The sequence below is a fragment of the Python bivittatus genome, unplaced genomic scaffold (genome assembly GCF_059951505.1).
Source record: "Python bivittatus isolate LINGU-HERP-01145 unplaced genomic scaffold, Pbiv_v1 ctg000000_np1212, whole genome shotgun sequence".
NCBI lineage: Eukaryota > Metazoa > Chordata > Lepidosauria > Squamata > Pythonidae > Python > Python bivittatus.
Window position 1 is genome coordinate 4,271,252 of NW_028277028.1, and position 19,456 is coordinate 4,290,707.

Consider the following 19,456-nt stretch of genomic DNA (forward strand, 5'->3'; position numbering starts at 1 on the left):
CAGCTAAAGTAGTAAGGCTCATGAAGACCCAAATTAGAATACAAATTGCTTTATTTTTGTTTGTTTTACTCTTTTAGCTACAGAGTCAAGTAACACACTACAATATTTTATTTCAACCTCTTCTTTAAGCCTGTTCACTAAAACGCTAAACCAATCTATTGACAACTATATCTAAGTCAAAATGAACTCTGATCTTGATAAAGACGTAGCATTTTTTTTTAATGATTTCAACATCAGGAAGGAACTAGGAGACCTACACAGACTCATGAACTCCACTTTCTCTTTCTTTTTCAGAGGTATAATTACCATTCTACCTACATTAACTTGAATCAAAAGATTGTTAAATAGAGTTCAATTTAAGCATTATCAACCTTGTTTTTAACGATGGTTTCATATCCTGTATTAAAAACCTAGCTTTTCATTCGGTTTGAATAAAAGCAATTTTCAAAGAAGAGAAAAATCTGATATGACCCTATTTGGAACGACCTGCACTGTACTAGCAGCTCTCTGTGCCCTATTCCCATTCTTTGGAAAGTATTCTGATATCCCACAGAAGCTACCACCAGGGAACACAGTATAAGACAGTTCCTTCTGTGAATTTCATAAATTATATTTTCTTGGGATCTAAGCTCTTACCTTGCTCATCTCAAATGTTAATTTGTTGTTGTCTACATATATATAAAGTGGCAATAAATAATGCTACTAGAGACACACATGGCATTACTGATGTTAGTTTAAGATCTTTTGTCTTCAGGAAAGAAATTTATCAAAAGTTATCATTTTGCATGTATGCAATTTACATACAAAACATGAAGATTACAAACTCATCCATTCCATATGCATCTTGAATAAGGTATTAAAAAAACAAGCATATTATCAGTGTCATTATTTCTTTCACCCTTGTTGTAATAAACCCCATTTTTCTTTGATATGGTACAACAGTGCTACCTATAGAGAAGTACAGAGATATATTTGAAGAAATTATATAGCAACCATTAGGAAAACATGAGTTTAACCCTGGAAAATCGGAAAGTGTGAGAAAGAAACTCAAAATTGCCCCCCTTGACTTTCTTTGGTATGAAAGGGAGAAAACAGAAATGCTGTTAGGTTTTCAAGATTCTGTTATTACAGCCAACTTCAATAAAGTGGTTTCTAGATTTTTTTTGTTTTTGTTTTGGTGGTGTCTGCTTCCTGATCTTGTCTACCTCAAAGGACTGATGCCACTTAAAGCACTACTGTCATGCTGAGAGGCCTTAGTAGACTGAATATAATCACTCCCATATAATCTGCTTTATACTATGAGACAATTGGTGAAAACTAGCCAGTACTTTTATCATTCAGCCCTAGAGTCATTTGGAAGGTGGACAGAAGGTAAAGGGCCCTTCTGTGGTTCTTTTCTATTTTATAGGTTACAGCTGCATCATCCTGGGAAAAGAGACAGTTGCTTTAAAGTAATATAGCCAGGTGCTACTTTCATGCCTCCCCAAATGTTTCAATACAGGTAGTCCTTGACTTATGACCATTTATTTAGCGACTGTTCAAAGTTACAGTGGCGCTGAAAAAAGTGACTTATGACCAGTCCTTGCATTTATGGTTGTTGTAGCGTTCCTGCAGTCACGTGATCAAAATTCAGGTGCCTGACAACCAGCTTGTATTTATGACAGTTCCAATGTTCTGGGATCACATGATCACCATTTGTGATCTTCCCAGACAGCTTCTGACAAGCAAAATCAATGGGGAACTGTGTGATTCACTTAACAAACATGTGATACACTTAACAACCAGCTGATTCATTTAACGACTGCCTCAAAAATTGATAAAATCAAGTGCAGTCACATGATGCCTCACTTAACAGATGCACTGCTTAACGATTATTTTTCCGGTCCCTATTGTGATCGTAAATCGAGGACTACCTGTAGTTATACTCTATATTTATATTCCTACAAATCTATTCCTGATTATTTCTATCTGTTTTTGATCAAACAAAAAAAGGATCAAGAAAAATCCTTTTTTCTTTAACTGGCTGATAAAAAATAGAAAGCTTATATTAACAATAACTGATTTTGCAATTCTATTTTGCCAATTCTGTTCCTCTTATAACTTAAGCAAAGAATTTTATTAACTCTAAAATCATCTGTCTGTCTGTCTATCCCTGCATGGTCAGCAGAAAATACTGATCAAGGACAGTGAATCACTTAATAAAACAAAAATTTTATCTGAAAATAGTTTAATTAAAAGCAGCGGATGACAACCTTTAAAGAATACTAGTCTGAAATACTATAGTCTGGAAATACCTCTGATTTGTGCTCTTTAGTCTGGTTATGAAAAACAAGAAAGTACTCATTAAGTTGTAGAAAACTGATGCTGAATTTACACTGAAAGAAGAGGAAAGAAGTCAACCACATTTAAGACCCAGTGGTTATGCACGGATTCCCTGGGAGAAAGAAAAAGCACCCTAACAACCAGGTTTCCCATATCACAGTCACCAAGAACACCAAGAGAGACAGACAGTTTGTTACTAGAAATAAAACCAGGCAGCAGGCACAAACTGTAAGTACAAAAAACCCTCAAAGCAGTTATTTCATAAAACACAGCAAAGCTGAGATAGCAGACAGACCCTGCTACAATAAAAGGAATGCTTTGGGTGCACTAATACATACCCGTCTGTCGATCTTATCACCCTGTGAATCATACATTAAATATTATAAGGGAATGCTGCAAGATGTTAAAATAAGTACAATACAGGGGTAGGCTCTAATTTTTTGTTTTCATTGATCTAAACAGTTCTGAGACTATGTATATGTGTGACATAGAAGCTTATACATTTAAATAAAACAAGTAGCAGTCACTGTTCAGAACATATACTTTTGAATGACATGAAAGATTAATATTGAAACCTATTGTTTACATAGTTTAACATCAGCCAAATGAATTTTGCTTGGTTCATGGGGATTTCACTGCATTTAAATCTAGCTACCTACTCATTTGTTTTCAGACAAAACAGTTTTATACAAAACTGTGGAACTTGCCCAAATGATCTTCATAGCAATTTTCCATACTGCTCTGAAGGAAAGAATGTTATTTAATATTAACTGTATTAAAAATATGCAAGAACGATTTATTCTCCTCCATACTAAATGTATACAAAAAATGTTTGAAGTACACACATATTCTACAAACTAACAACAAAAGGACTGAAAGTCAATGTGACTGAAAGTCAATATTGACTGAAAGTCAATAATACTCCTTTTGTATTATTGGTAAAATAAAGAAATGCAGAAGAAGACAAGCCTATGTGTGCTCTCAACAAGGGGCCAAATACAGATTTAATCCCGTTTTTTTGTACTTATTCATTTCTTGGCTTTATACATTCATATTTCAGATATTTACCATTGTTCTGATTGTGGAAAAAAAAAAAAGCACATACTATTTTTGCCCCCCTTTTCAGTCCCTTATTCCAGTTTTAACTTCTTTCAAAGATTTATACATCAAATAGATTATGCATTTCTGATTCTTTACAATTTGCTTCTCTGTTATTTAGATGTATATCCCTCCTTTCCTCATAGAGCTCAAAGCATAGCAACCCTCCTCCAATACTTCCTCACTATAACCCTATGAGATAGGTTGGACTAACAGAGCATGGTTGACCCAAAGTCATCCAGTAAGCTTCCATAGCTAAGGATAGATTTGAACTTGGGTCTCCTTAGTCCTATTCCAATGCTTTAATCACCATACCACACTATTATTTTCCATGTATATTAGCCATAGACATTACTTATATCCCAGCAAATAACTGATTTTAATCATTCTAACCACTGGTTCTACCCCATGTGCTTATCAGAATTAACACAAATTGATGGGAAATACTATATATTAGAAGCAACAGCTTATGCCCAAGATCATTTAATAGTGCCTTATTTCTACAAAATGCAATCATCAAGAAATTTTATAACAACTCTTTTTTTAAAGAATGTTTCTTTAGGGGTACTCCTAAAGGGGTTCAGCGGTATGCAAGTTAAAGGCCCATTATGCTGTACCTGAGACAGAATGTTAGTGCACTGCTGAAGTAAGGACACTGGAGGGTTTCCAATACTAGTTGCTAGCTGTACCCGTAGCAGCTGTTCCTTTAGAGTGGCATTTTCTTGCAAAGCATGGGCCAATGCCACAGCTGCACACCAGTTCGAAAGAGAATCTGTAGAAAAGAGGCCTCCGCATAATAGCTGGCCAGCTGAGACGGAATTTCCAGTAGCTGTAAAACAAGCAGCCAGTTTATTGACAGGACTTCTCATTCAGACATGTTCACCTATATAAAGCTTTTGAAAATGCCTGGGAGATTATCTAATGTAGGGATGTTCTGACCTTGCTTGGGAGCATAGCTAATTCAAATGGTGAGGAAAAAATGTTCTGGCCAATTTTGGGCAGCTCTGCAGGGGAAAAAATAGAGGAGTTTCCTCAGGAGGGGTCAAGGAGAAAACTGGCAACTTACAATCTGCAAAGATTTAAGGCATTATATTTACCACTTAAAATGCCTTTAAAATGAGGCATTTTAATCAACTGTTTTTGTGGGAGAGAGTAGTTTTCAACATTGGGATACTGTCAATCGGTCTGCTACCAGCAGGGTATATAGTTCTTAAACTGAAATGTTTGAAAATAGACCATCCTCCATCACTTAACCTATGTTTAAATAAACTATGGAAAAATTATCACATAAAAAACGGTATACTAAAGGATATGCTGACCAAAAGATGTTTATAATGTGTGACACCCATTTAAGAATTCCTCAGGATTATAGAATACTCTGGTCAATCAAATATTTAACCTGATAAACTTACTCATCATTATTGTGTTTGTTGATGATCTCTTTTTGAGTTGTGTTATTTTTTTCAATAAGGCATGTATTAGAAAAAAGACAAACAAGAGGTGCTAGGAGACTCTAACACTGCTCACTGCTGCTTTATTTTAACATTTCTGATCATCGATGGCTGGTGTGGGTCTTCCGGGCTGTGTGGCCGTGTTCTGGAAGTTTTGTTTCCTAACATTTCGCCAGCATCTGTGACCGGCATCTTCAGAGAGCAGGAGCACAGACAAGAGTAGTTCTCTCTGTGCCCAGGATGAGGTGACCCTTTTGTGGGTATTTATAGAGATCTGGGGGGGGGGGGGGATGGTGGCGAAACGTTAGGAAACAAAACTTCCAGAACACGGCCACACAGCCCGGAAGACCCACACCAGCCATCGTATTCCGGCCGTGAAAGCCTTCGACAATACATTTCTGATCATCATTTCTGGAATCAAAAGGGGATTAAGTGGAATGGGTTTCACATTTAAGAAAAAAGCTATTTTACTACATCAAAGCAGCAGAAGAGTTTTGAAACAACTTACAGAAGGATCCAATATTTCTATTATGCCATTTTATATGTCACTCCAATACTGGCAAGTGAGTTGCCACTCTGATGCTTTCTGGAGCAGTTGCAAATGAACAGAACTGGAAAATTCTACAACTATCTCTCATAAAGATATAAAGATAAGCCTCCTGAAAGTGAGATTTCTCCTCCCTCTCACCACCCCACAATAATGTATTTTTGCCCCCTAAAGTTAAAGGTATGAATTTAACATTCTAATACCATACCATCAATGGTTGAAGGTAGAAGAGTTGATACAATTTCTCCTTGTCCTTTCTGATTTTTGTATAAGAAGCACTGGAAGCAATAAAGGACAGCACAGCGCAGCACAAATGGCTGCCTCTCATTTACCATTGACATAAGTAGCACGACAATTGCAGGCCTATGATTGAAAGAAGAATCTTTTTTTAAGTTTATGTCTGTACGCTTCCATATGAATATGGTGCATATACATGTAAAAATATGACACATTAATAGTAAAATAAAACACATTAATTAACTCAAGCTGTCAGAAAATATGGAAGTATTCATTCTCCTTTATTTATGTTTTTCAAATTCTTCCAAGTAACGACTTCATCTTATATATTATTTTTATTCTTTATTGCGGCTCTTCTTCCCAGAAGAGCTAAGAACAGTTTACAAAAGTTATTTGCAAGTAGAAGTCGCAGTTCAATGCTTGAGTTCTCCAGAAAAAGGTAAGGAAGATGGCAGAGGGGCAGGCTAGAAGCAACTACAACTCATTATCATTTTCAGGTCTGGGCCCACCTTTAACTCCATATACTCTTGATTCAAAAAGAAAATGGTAGTGACAAAGTGCATTCGTCCTGATACTAAGGAACAAACTATTTGCAATTCATAAACTGCTGATAAAAACTATACTTGAGTATGTGAAACAACTGCCTATACCACAGTAGCATCATGAAAACTCAGAGTAACTTCTATATCAATTCCCATTTCTTATAGTTAAATACAGCATTTTGGGTTTTACACATTCAAATTACATTTAAAAGCATCTTGCTGCTATACATATTAATTTTTACACTAAGCTGCATTAAGTTTTCTTTACTATACCTTGGGGGATTTGAAGGTGCATTCACTGAAGCAAAATAATCTTGATTTATTTGAGATCCTCGAATTACTTCCGATACAGTGTTAATGGTCTAGAAAATAAGAACAAAAGAACAAAATCAATCCTAACAGCTAAAGCATCAGAATCAGGAAGTGAACAATGAATTGGTATTGACTTCATTACTTTGGACTTATGCTACATTATGCAAAAAGCACATTGCCAGTGTTTATATTCAATGCAAGTTCCTAATTTTGGTTTTCTGCATATATTATACCAGTGAAGATAGCAGAATAGCTGAAAGCATTTAAGATTGGACAATATTCCATTATTTGTTGCTCCACACAATCAGAATATGACATATTCAAAGTTCAGCAATCTTTGTAGATTTGCTCATGTAGCTGTTTCCACTGATAATATGGGTTGATTTAGATGTGGTCATGTGATGACATATTCTGCAGACAATTTTTACATGCTACTCCACAAAATCTCAAAAACAATGAGACTGAATCACATCATTTCATACATTCACTTGCAAATTATAGGAAGATGGCATAAAATATTCTAAAGTAATAATATTTTCCTTCAATAATACTGTTAAAATGAAGGTTACTTTTGTAGTAGCAAAGGAAGACCTGAACTCTTCAGTTTGTCAAAACAAATTTTTCAACAATGTAAAATTATTTAAATTTACATTCCAAAACTGAAATTGAAGCAAATAATCATGTGTGTCAATATTCCAAAGTTCTACAGAAATTTTAAAAACTTCAATACACCTATTGAAAGACCATAATAATTTCCTTTTGTTATCTGATCATTATCCTATCTTGCAACAGCCACTATTCTCTAGTATTTTACCTCTGTAAGGATATCAGCAGGAACTCCAGTTGCCATCAGGATTGTACAAAGTTGCTGTAACAACCCACAATGAAACATGGTTTTTTGACAACTGCTGGTGGCACCAGGAGGATTTGTAGGTGATACCAGCACACGTACCAGCTGTAAAGAAAATAAATAGTGACTTAGGTGTGCTGAAATGTATCCAAAGCATTATTTTTAGTTTACTTCAAAGACAAGGCTATACAAATTAAAATCAATACAAAACTTAGGCCACATTTTGTTAACTGTTACTTCTTCCTGATAAGAAATTACCTGCAGCATCAAGTGCAAATTGGTTACTTTCTGTGCAGACCAACCAGCATTATCATCCCCAACTTCAAACCATGGCTTCATACGCTGAATATAAGAACCTTCCTTAAAAAAATTCTGATTTGAATTGTTATTCTTCAACAAATTTTGTAGCAACAGAAGACAATCCTCCACTACTATGCCTGCAAAATAGAGTGGTTAACAGACATTAATTTCAACAGTCCTAAAAATCTGAACCACCTGAACTCATAAACTAGTGAAACTGAATATTTCAGGGACATACCTCCATCACTGTTACCCTCATCTGTTATGATATCTAATAATCTTTCAAATGCATTTTCAAAAGCAACTATTTTCTGGATGGCTGCATTACTTTTTGTTAACTGCTGAAGTAACAAAACACCCTGGAGAAGAGAGATAAACAAAAAACCTGACAAAATGTTCAATGCATTAAAAACAAAAATCAGCAACCACAGATAAGACCTAGGATAAGTACATAAGTATATTCCACAAAATCACTTAAAAGTTTTTAAGAATCTCAGATCTTCGGTCAACTTGAATGCAAATGTTAATAATACGATGGTTGATTTTGATATGCTTTTTCTAAGTTAATACATTTCATGTATTACATTTTACTATTACTATACATTTTGCCTTTTATTCCAAATAAAATAACATTTCAAAAACGAAAAAAGAAGATTCTATACAAAACACATTTATGATAATTTATAAAATTAGGACAGCAATCAAAACATGTAAAAAGAGTTAAGGAGAATGTAAGACTTAGGGATGTGAAATGCAAGGTAACACATTTATAGGTAAAGGACCTATCAATTCAGTTTTAATTAATAATATTCTGTGCAAAAGAACCAGCACTTCAAACATCAAGGAAATTGTTTTATCAAATTTGCCAATCCCTTGAGATTTTCACCATGAGGTTACATTAAAAATAAACATATTATCTGCAAACACAATCTATAATATTCTCCTATGACAAGTCAGCATATACATCATGTATTTATCATCTACTCCAATTACATCATCTTTTCATTGGAACATAGATGCTAAAAAGAAAGGCTGGTTAAAGAGGGCTGGTTTTGCAATTGAGAAACTAATGTCATTACTAAAAAAGTTGATTGAGTCTAAAACTTCTACTCACGTCATTCCGTATGACCTCTCTAGAATCTGCTAGTAGATCCATTAGCCTTGAGACTCCTAGAAGAAAAAAATGGTGATAAATTTGAGATTAAGGCAGAATTATCTATTTTACCAGCAACAGACATTCAAGGTCTCAAGCAAAGGATTGTCTAGTCTGGCCAGTAGTGATTCTTCTAAATTGAAGTGCCAAGATCTGAACATATGAATTTCTACATTCACATCATATGACCCATCACTGTAGTATGAACACCTCCCCCCCCCCATATCCCTTTGTTGACAAATTAAGAAAGCAACTTCCGTAATGGCTCATTGGCATTCAGATAATGAAAAATAGTCAGGTCTAGGCATTTTTTGTACCACCGTAATCTAATCAAATATTTTGGCTAGAAATGCTGTTATCAGCAGACAACAATGCTTACATCTGATATGAAAGATCATGCTCAACCTCTGAATAGATTATAAACTTCTAAGGATAAGGTTTGAAGCTTAGGAGTGCAATGAGATCTAATCTTATCACTGGAATTCCAAGCAAGAAGCATCTTTTAATAACTTATACCAGTGAACCAGTTACACTTTCTCATAGACACAAACAGGTTGTCCACAATTATTGTACTAGTAATATCCATTTTAGATTATTACAATGCACCATATATAGGAATTGAATATCTACGTATCTATGTATTTATGTATCTATCTACCTACCTACCTATCAACCACCCACCCACCCACCTTAATCACCAGAGAAACTCTAGGCAGACATTATGAATAATAATCTACTATTCTGTAATAAACTAAATTCAGTTGGGGAGATAATAGCACACCCCTTAGTTCTAAAACAGCTATATAGCTCTTAGTCCAGGTCTGGGCCCTAAGGGGCTGATTATGTAACACGTTAATTGGCTCTGGAACAGGATTCCAAAGCCCCCTAGCCCTTGCCCCACACTGCCTGAATCAGGGTAAGGCTTGATCCAGAATAGAGGCTTCTATGTTGTGGCATTCCATTACTCAATTATGTTCTCCAAAAACATTTGTTTAAACACTCTTATCTTTTCATGCTAATGAAAATATTATTTATTCAAAAAGCTAACACTGATGACTTTGTTTTTATCAACTGCTCTGGATAGCTGCTACATATAAAAAAATGTATGCAAAAGGTTTAAAAGAAATTTTTAAAAAAGTACTTACCCATAGGACTGACTAAGATTATCTGCTGCACTTGGGGACCCTGCTGTTTTAACAACACTGTAAGAAGTTTTACTCCAGGCCACCGGACGTGAAAATCAAACTCCTGCAACCATCATATATTTCATTGCTATTATTTTTCTAAAGAGATCAGTATTTATTTATATTTTTTCAAAGCTGAGATAGGTAGAAGACAGAACTATTAATTGAAATATTACAAATCAGCCAAATAATTAACATCAAGCAATAACAATAACTAAAAAGCTTTTCTCTAGCAAATTAGGTTAGGTTACAAGAAAAAGAAAAGTTTCAGGTGAAATTAGGAGAGGATATACAGGTACAGACAAGATGTCACATGACATCACTTAGCAACTGCAATCCCGGCACTCCTAGTTGCTGTTATTAACTGAGAATCGCAGCTCATTAAGCAGAGGGAGTCCCAGATAAGGAGTGGGGGAGTGCCGTGGGGGGTGGGGGAGGCCCTAGGAGCCCCAGGACAGGCTGCTTGTGACTTGGGGGGGGGCTCCAGGTGTGGCACAAAGCTGCAGCCACCCCTGGAAGCCTCGCCCAGCCCAGCCCAGCCCAGCCCAGCCCAGCCCAGCCCAGCCCAGCCCAGCCCAGCCCAGCCCAGCCCAGCCCAGCCCAGCCGTGCTTATGACTGCAGGGGCGCTGCAACTCCCCTCACCTGCCACCCTGCACAGCAGCATGGCAGGTGGTGGCAGTGGTGGCAGTGCTGGGGCTGGGGCTGAAATGGAAGCCCAGGGCCTTCAGCAGTCTCAGCCAGCTGCCACCACCTCCAGGCCTCTACTTCAGCCCCAACACTGCCACTGCCATTGAGAAATGCCGCCTCAAGCCCCACACCGCAGCCAGCCAGCCAGCACCACTGCGCAAAGCCCCAGTTGCCCCCACTGCCCTGCGTTCCACAGGCTCTGCTGCGCTCAGCTGACTTTTGCCATTTTCCTCCCACTGCTGACGAGGCGCGCCCGGCCTGACTCTACTGTATAGCGGGGCAAAAAAGTATTTAGTCAGCCACCAATTGTGCAAGTTCTCCCACTTAAAAAGATGAGAGAGGCCTGTAATTTTCATCATAGGTATACCTCAACCATGAGAGACAAAATGGGGGAAAAAATCCAGAAAATCACATTGTCTGATTTTTAAAGAATTTATTTGCAAATCATGGTGGAAAATAAGTATTTGGTCACCTACAAACAAGCAAGATGTCTGGCTCTCACAGACCTGTAACTACTTCTTTAAGAGGCTCCTCTGTCCTCCACTCGTTACCTGTAGTAATGGCACCTGTTTGATCTTGTTATCAGTATAAAAGTCACCTGTCCACAACCTCAAACAGTCACACTCCAAACTCCACTATGGCCAAGACCAAAGTGCTGTCGAAGGACACCAGAAACAAAATTGTAGACCTGCACCAGGCTGGGAAGACTGAATCTGCAATAGGCAAGCAGCTTGGTGTGAAGAAATCAACTGTGGGAGCAATAATTAGAAAATGGAAGACATACAAGACCACTGATAATCTCCCTTGATCTGGGGCTCCATGCAAGATCTCACCCTGTGGGGTCAAAATGATCACAAGAACGGTGAGCAAAAATCCCAGAACCACATGGGGGGACCTAGTGAATGACCTGCAGAGAGCTGGGACCAAAGTAACAAAGGCTACCATCAGTAACACACTATGCTGCCAGGGACTCAAATCCTGCAGTGCCAGACGTGTCCCCCTGCTTAAGCCAGTACATGTCCGGGCCCATCTGAATTTGCTAGAGAGCATTTGGATGATCCAGAAGAGGATTGGGAGAATGTCATATGGTCAGATGAAACCAAAGTAGAACGTTTTGGTCTAAACTCAACTCGTCGTGTTTGGAGGAGAGAGAATGCTGAGTTGCATCCAAAGAACACCATACCTACTGTGAAGCATGGGGGTGGAAACATCATGCTTTGGGGCTGTTTTTCTGCAAAGGGACTAGGACGACTGATCCATGTAAAGGAAAGAATGAATGGGGCCATGTATCGTGAGATTTTGAGTGAACACCTCCTTCCATAAGCAAGGGAATTGAAGATGAAACGTGGCTGGGTCTTTCAGCATGACAATGATCCCAAACACACCGCCTGGGCAACGAAGCATTTCAAGGTCCTGGAGTGGCCTAGCCAGTCTCCAGATCTCAACCCCATGGAAAACCTTTGGAGGGAGTTGAAAGTCCGTGTTGCCCAGCGACAGCCCCAAAACATCACTGCTCTAGAGGAGATCTGCATGGAGGAATGGGCCAAAATACCAGCAACAGTGTGTGAAAACCTTGTGAAGACTTACAGAAAATGTTTGACCTCTGTCATTGCCAACAAAGGATATATAACAAAGTATTGAGATGAACTTTTGATATTGACCAAATACTTATTTTCCACCATGATTTGCAAATAAATTCTTTAAAAATCAGACAATGTGATTTTCTGGATTTTTTCCCCCCATTTTGTCTCTCATAGTTGAGGTATACCTATGATGAAAATTACAGGCCTCTCTCATCTTTTTAAGTGGGAGAACTTGCACAATTGGTGGCTGATTAAATACTTTTTTGCCCCACTGTATGTGAGGCAGCTGCTGGCTCCACCAGGCCTTTTCCCTGAGGCTGCTCACACTGTTCTCAAATTGCATTATTTGGAGAAGAAATGGGGCACACGATTTGGGTAATGAGGTCTTCCGAAGCACCATGAGAATGGCCTCCTGCCATTCTCCAAACAGTGCACCCTTTATCACAAGACTTGGGGAAGATGAGAAGGTTTCCGAAGGATGAGAATGGGGTGCGCGATTTGAGAAAGAATGGCACAAGCGGCTTGAAGAATGGCACAAGGGGCCTCAGGAAGAAGGTTTGGTGTGCCAGCAGCTGCCTCACATACAGTAGGGTTAGGCCAGGCGTGCCTGGTCAGCTGGGTGCAGCAGAGCCTGTGAAGCGCAGGACAGTGGGGGCAACTGGGGCTTTGCATAATAGTGCTGGGGTGGCTGCCCATGGTGTGGGGCTTGAAGTGGTATTTTTCAGTGGCAGGGGTGGCATTGGGGTGAAATGGAGACCTGGGATGGTGGTGGCAGCAGTGGCAGCTGCCTGACACTGCTGAAGGCCCCAGACCTCTACTTCAGCCCCAGCCCCGGCGCTGCCACAAATGAATGCTGCTTCGCAGGGTGGCCAAAAGGGCACAGATTGAGGGGAGAGACAGGCAGGTGGGGGGAGTTGCAGTGCCTCTGCGGTTGTAAGTGTGGGCGGGCTGCCAAGCACCTGAATCTTGATCACGTGACCATGAGGCACTGCAACGGCTGTAACTTCAGGCACGGGTCGTAAGTCCATTTTTGCAGCAATGTCATAATTTCAAACAGTTGCTAAACAAATGATTGTTAAGTAATACATACACCTGTATGTGTGAAATTTACTTGTGGTAGTAATAACAAATTTCTGGGATGAATATAATACTCAGAGGCAAATTGTTGCTTAATCTTATCCACATAAAACTGAAGATCAAATTAAATATGCTCTCACACCATTTGCTTAGTGCTACAGATCCTTAGAGCTATCCAGTATTATTCCTTCAATACAGATGTGGACTGGGGAGGAAAGCAAAGAATGTGAACAAGAGATAGTTGCAGCTTGTTATGACCCTCTCACAGATGAATCTTTATCTTTGGAAGAGGAGGAACAAGGGAGTATACAGGATGATTTTAATCCAGTATTTCACACATGGTCGAACTATAGCCCACATGCCATAGGGCTCCCAAGGAGTTTTTCTGTGGCCCTTGGAATGCCCCAAATTGCACATCGGAAAAAGCAGAAGTGCAATATCTCCTTTTTTTCTAGTAGAAAGAAAACGAAGTATGTGGGTTAAACTTGTTTGAATAATTGGTTAAACTGAGAATATGCAAGTGAGTCATCAGAGGCAAAAGGAAGCTAAAATATTCCTCATTTTGTATCCACCTTCCCTGTGCAAAACAGTGGTGGGGTATCTGTAGGAGAGAAGAGGTTAAAGTGGGGATATCTGACTAAAAATTTTTCACTGCAATCCTTTCTTACCAACCTTTATCCACTGGCCCAAGTGAAGTAGGAAAAAGAAATGGTAGGAATCACCTTAAGCTCTGCCCCTTATCCCACTCCCAACATCAACATATTTCATATGACTCCTTGCAAAATGCCTCTTTCAAAATATCAGACAGAAATGGTTGACTGGGAATTCGGTATTTGCTGTTAAATATCTAGTTCCAGCTACAGTGGACAACAGAATGTGTGATTGAGGCTAGCTTATCTCTACCCAAAATTTCTGAAATAATCTCAAACATTGATATAAAATATTTTTGAAATTACTGTACTTTATTTATGGCAATGTCACCCGGTTAAATGAAATACTTATTTAATAATTAAAGAAAAGCAATTCTCACCTCTAAATAAGTCAGCAGAAGTGTGACATTTTCATGTTGCTTAATGAAAATTTCAGTAAACTGACTTCCAAAATCTTCCGTTTGTTTCTGTGAATTTTCTTCTGTAATGTTAAAGACCAGATACACTACAGTTTAGAACTCTAGACAAGTACAATTTGCAATAAATATAATGAAGATATAAAAAGGTGAACTTAAATTGAGCAATATATGCTATCACCTATTATATATACATTACATGTTATATAAGAATATTTCATGTAGTAGTAAATGCTAAAGTAAAACAAAATTGATGAAGCAGTATGAATGAACAAGTTTTGATAACAAACATTATATGTATTCCTAATCCAGCCTTTCTAAAAAACATTTATATTATATAAACATTCAAAAATATAACAATGCTCTACCTAAGTATCTGTAGTAAAGCAATATGATAATGGTGGCATTAGTCTATTCATATTCAGAAAAAGACACTTTAAGTTGAATTTCACAAACAGGAATCTTGTAAGCAAAGAGCATTTTCATCTTATAATATTTTTTTAAGTTCAAAAGCTTCTTCCTGAACAAACCATTTCTTGAACCAGTTGTATTGCACAACTTCTAGCAAGTTTCCAATCTCCTTTTTCAGGGGGAAGATTCTGAAGGTGGTGGTGGAGTGGTAGTTATAGAGAATCCTGGATAAACAAACCTTTAGGTTTTAGTTATGTGATAGAAACAGTATTAGATATGCATATGGATGAGGGCAATGTAGCCCTCCTGGGTCCTTTTAGACTCCTCAGCAGCATTTGATATCATCAACCATGGTATCCTTCTGGACTGCCTGTGACAGTTGGTGACATTGTCTTATAGTGGTTTGACTCCTTCTACTTCCAGCTAGTAGGGGGCAGGGGAGCCCCTAAGCCCTTGGCCTCCCTTGTAGGGTGCCACAGGTTTTGTTTGTCAATAACTATATGAAACTGCTGGGAGAGGTTATCCATTAGTTTGGGATAGGGTGATAATTGCAGATGTAGAAGAGACCTGTTATGCATCTCCAACCTGGGCCAAGCAGGAGAGTGCCTGATGCCTGTGAGGGACTGGATGGGATGAAATGAGATAAAACTGAATCCTACTGAGATGGAGTTATGTTTTTTATAAATACAACACGGCTCTTTGTTCTTTCCAGTGATGCCTCTAAAGTCTAGGTAGAGTAGCACTGCTCCCCCAAAGGAGAGATCTGCAACATGGGAATTTTCTCAGATGTATGTTTTTTTTCTGGATTGGTAAGTGGTAGTTGTGACCAGGGAGGCCTTTGCCTAGCTTCTGATAGTGTACTAGTTACAGTTCTTTTTCGAGCAGAAGACCCAGCAATACTGACTTCATCACTGCATGAATGAATTACTATAACTCTCTCTACTTCAGGCCTTGAAGACTGTCTAGAAACGGCAGTTTGTTCAGAAACTGTCAGTCTGCTTGCTGGTAAGTGAGAGCTGTTACAGCAGGATAACACCTGTACTGTAGATACTATACTGTATATTATACAGTAAGTTTCAAAATATAATTCAATGTCTTGGTTATTTATTTATATATCACATTTATATATCACATTTATATAGCCACCCATCTCACACAAAGCAACTCTGGGAGGCATACAACAATTGAATAAAATAATGGATAAAAACAATCATTATAAAAGATAAACATGTGATTATTAAAATGCAAACATTATCAAAAATTTTAAAATTTAAAAATTTTAAAATATACAAACACCATGGAGAGAGCAGAATATCAATCATAGTGGAGCCATCTATAAAGCCCTTTAGGACTCATATTCCTTTTATCTGTGGGACTATCTTCTCTAAACTAAATCTGTCCTATGTATTCAAACTGAAATAATGCTTCAGATCCCCATGGGAGACAAGGGGAATGGAAGTCAAAAGCAGGGCTTCTCTGCAGCATCCCTGGCCTTGTGGTATAGTATGCCCTGGGAGGTCAGGATGGCTCCACATTGCTTGCTTTCAGGAAGGCAGTGAAGATTTTTCACTGGGCATTTGGGGACTAAATGGCATTTGTGGGACTGTTGTTACTCTATATGGTGATTTGTGTTTATTTGTATATATTTCATGTAGTTTTACAGATAGTGTTGTTAATTCTAAGCTTACTTTAATGGTTTTATTTTTTTTGTCATGAAGTTATGTTTTATAATAGATTGTTCTGAAATACGATTTTTCTACTTTGAGCCACCCAAAGTCTTCAGATGGGACAGCACATCCATCTTGTGATATATCTGAAATAATTTCCCATTATTTCATTGACTAGTTCTAGATTTCAAATGCTATGTACCATACAGAACCCTTGTACTAAATTGCACAATATAGATATTCTACTAGTTACACAATGGATTACTGAGGCCAAATTTTATTCTATATTTATGAATAAACTAATATGAATAAACATTATGGTGTAAATCTCAGTTTTTCTATTTTGAAAAGTTGAATTCTTATTAAGATGTCTCTTGGTTTATAGTCAACAGTAGGGTTCTTAGACTAGTACTGTTGGTTAAGATAAAAGTTGTAGATACCAGTCCACCATTTGGTCTAGCATTTACCTCGCAGCAGTTTCCAATGGAAAGTATGTTCCTCAAATGAACACTACCTAAGAGATATGCAGCAGGAGAATGGCTTCTTGAGCAAGAATGACTGCAGAAACCTTCAATGAGCATTGTCCAATACACTATGCCAACTTCTATTGGCTGTTCCAGTTGTGAGAGTTTGGAACCTATCTCTGGCTAGATCTCTGAATGGTCACTTCATTAATGATGATCTGATGTTCCTCTTACCAATATCAAATCACAGTTTCTCCCACACTGGCTGTTCCCTGTTGAGAAACCCTTGATGGGAAACTAGGCACTTATACAATGCTGGTTACATACTGGCTATAAATCCCTTTTTTCCTTGCCTGACTTTCCTTCTTCAGAACTGAAAAGGCCAAAGTGAAGAGTTTTCCACTCTGAACTTTCATGAATTGCTGCTACTCCTTGCACTCAAGAGGTCAGTTTCATTGTAAAAAAAATTTCATTTCAGAATTATGATACTGTGTTACATAAAAAAATCTATAACTCTCTGCTGAGCAAAATGGGTAATATAGTTGAGATAGATACCTGTTAACTGTGAAATCTATTTCATAACTATGGAATATATACTCAGTAACTACAAGATAGATACCCATTAACTATGAAATAAATATGCCACATACTACTGAATATGAAAGTATAGAACCTATCATTATAAAAGTACAAGAATGAAAAAAAAGTGCATTTCAGTAACAATGGTAGTGACAAATAATCCTGAAGTATAAAGCAGGCCATAGAACATCCTCCCTCATCTCCACCTCCAATTTTTCAATGATAAAATGAAGGAGAGCTGTCAACATATTTACTGAAAGATTGGCTCAATGTTTAAAGTAGGTATTTTATTTTTTAAAACAAGTGCAAGGCATAGAGGAGGCCTAGTGTGAGAAATGAAGAAGATACTAGAGGCATGAATACTGGCTGATCTTATTCTCATATCAGGGAGATTAAATCACATCTGCAAGTCTTGTCTATTCACCAAGTCATATTTCTTTCCACTGTAATGCATATTCCAGTGCTTGCTAACTGTCTACAGCAAGGTCCTGTAGTGTGCAACAATTTACCCCTAACAAAGGGCAAAGTAGGAGATGTTGCATAATGCTTGTAGCCACATATACAGGTTTCTGATCCAGTGGAGTACCCCATTTGATCATGTAGATTCTCAGCCTACCAACTGGTATAGAAAAAGATGATCTAGGGCCTTCCCTGTTATACTACAGGGTTACTCCTTTCTGTCAATGTCTGTGCCATCCTCCACAAGGCTTAATTGTGTCTGCCCCAGTTCCATTCCAGCAGAAGTTCTATGATTTAATGCTTTACTGCAGTCCTGGGAGTAAGTTTTATTTTGCTTTGCTTTTTCTTTTACTACTGACCACTAGTCCTTCTCATTGCATTTTATCACATTATCCTAAAAGACAACTGCAGGTACAAGATGTAGTAAACAAGGCTTTAAAGACTATTTGCAGTCTTAAACACTCAGAAAGGCTCTTGGCAGGGGATCATGCTCTATCCCCTAAAAGAAAAATAAAGAAGTCTAGTATAACATGGCTATTTCACAATTTAGACAGCATGGGATCAGATAGACTCAGAAGTTGAAGTGTTTCAATATGCTGTACTTCCAATCCCATGGATGGAAGATGATTTGAGTTTCAAAAAGTTAAAAACAAAAAAGAGAAAATTATGCAGGAAGACAGCAAGAATTACAGTGAAGAAGTATAAAAATTGGTTGAAAGATGAAAAAAATATTGTATATTGACTGCATATTGATTACAGTTCCTAATAAAAACATTTTTGTGTATAACCTTTCTCATGTTAAACTTCATTTTGTTGTCGTGATGGTGGGCATAATATGTATTTGTATCTAAGCAGAAACTACAGTATAATAGCCTTGCTCTGTATTTGAAGGAATAATAATAACAACATCAATAATATCAATAGTGCAACAGCCCTGAATTTTAGCACTAGCCTGGCAAGATACAGATAACTAATAATTTTATGCAGACTACTGAACTTATGGTGGACAAAGTAGGGAGCATTTTGCCATTCATCTGCAACCCTAGTGGAAGGAAGTTCTTTCCTCTGTTCCAAGCACATACACAGTAGTTTGCTACTGGCGCTCTTACTCCCTCCTCTCTTATGCCTTAATAAGGCTAGTAAAATGTTCTGCAGGCTAGTGATTTTTCTGGACTTATTTACTTACAATCTTACATTACATTCACAGAAATTTCATTAAACTTTCCTCAATAAGATGTTCTACAATTCTATTGAACAGAGATGAAGGAATTTCAATTCAACCCTGTTTTAGCTCTTATTAAGCTTATTCCCTGCAACTGGAGCAAACAAACAGCTGTTAATTACAGCCCATCATTGGTTTTTGGAGACCATCTTCTCCAACTTGCTCTACTCCTTCAGATACTATGGGATGGAGCCAAGATGATGGTGCTGTGAAAGAATTAGGGCAGCATTAGCAACTGCAACTG

At 37.8% G+C, this 19,456-nt stretch overlaps 1 protein-coding gene across 5 annotated transcripts in view; it reads right to left on the reverse strand.

Annotated features, from left to right (window-relative positions):
* Positions 1–19,456, reverse strand: part of USO1 (USO1 vesicle transport factor) — a 48,522-nt gene that overhangs the window by 20,215 nt on the left and 8,851 nt on the right. For 4 of the 5 annotated variants that reach the window (XM_007438161.4, XM_088136552.1, XM_088136507.1 and 1 more), the window contains 10 exons: positions 14,375–14,475; positions 9,958–10,060; positions 8,774–8,829; positions 7,898–8,018; positions 7,618–7,796; positions 7,324–7,464; positions 6,471–6,559; positions 5,627–5,781; positions 4,038–4,249; positions 2,661–2,681 (listed from right to left, as the gene is read on the reverse strand). In XM_007438161.4, coding sequence (XP_007438223.1) covers positions 2,661–2,681; positions 4,038–4,249; positions 5,627–5,781; positions 6,471–6,559; positions 7,324–7,464; positions 7,618–7,796; positions 7,898–8,018; positions 8,774–8,829; positions 9,958–10,060; positions 14,375–14,475 — 1,178 coding nt within the window. The remainder of the gene's footprint in view (positions 1–2,660; positions 2,682–4,037; positions 4,250–5,626; positions 5,782–6,470; positions 6,560–7,323; positions 7,465–7,617; positions 7,797–7,897; positions 8,019–8,773; positions 8,830–9,957; positions 10,061–14,374; positions 14,476–19,456) is intronic. The other variant, XM_007438163.4, reaches the window with a different exon arrangement.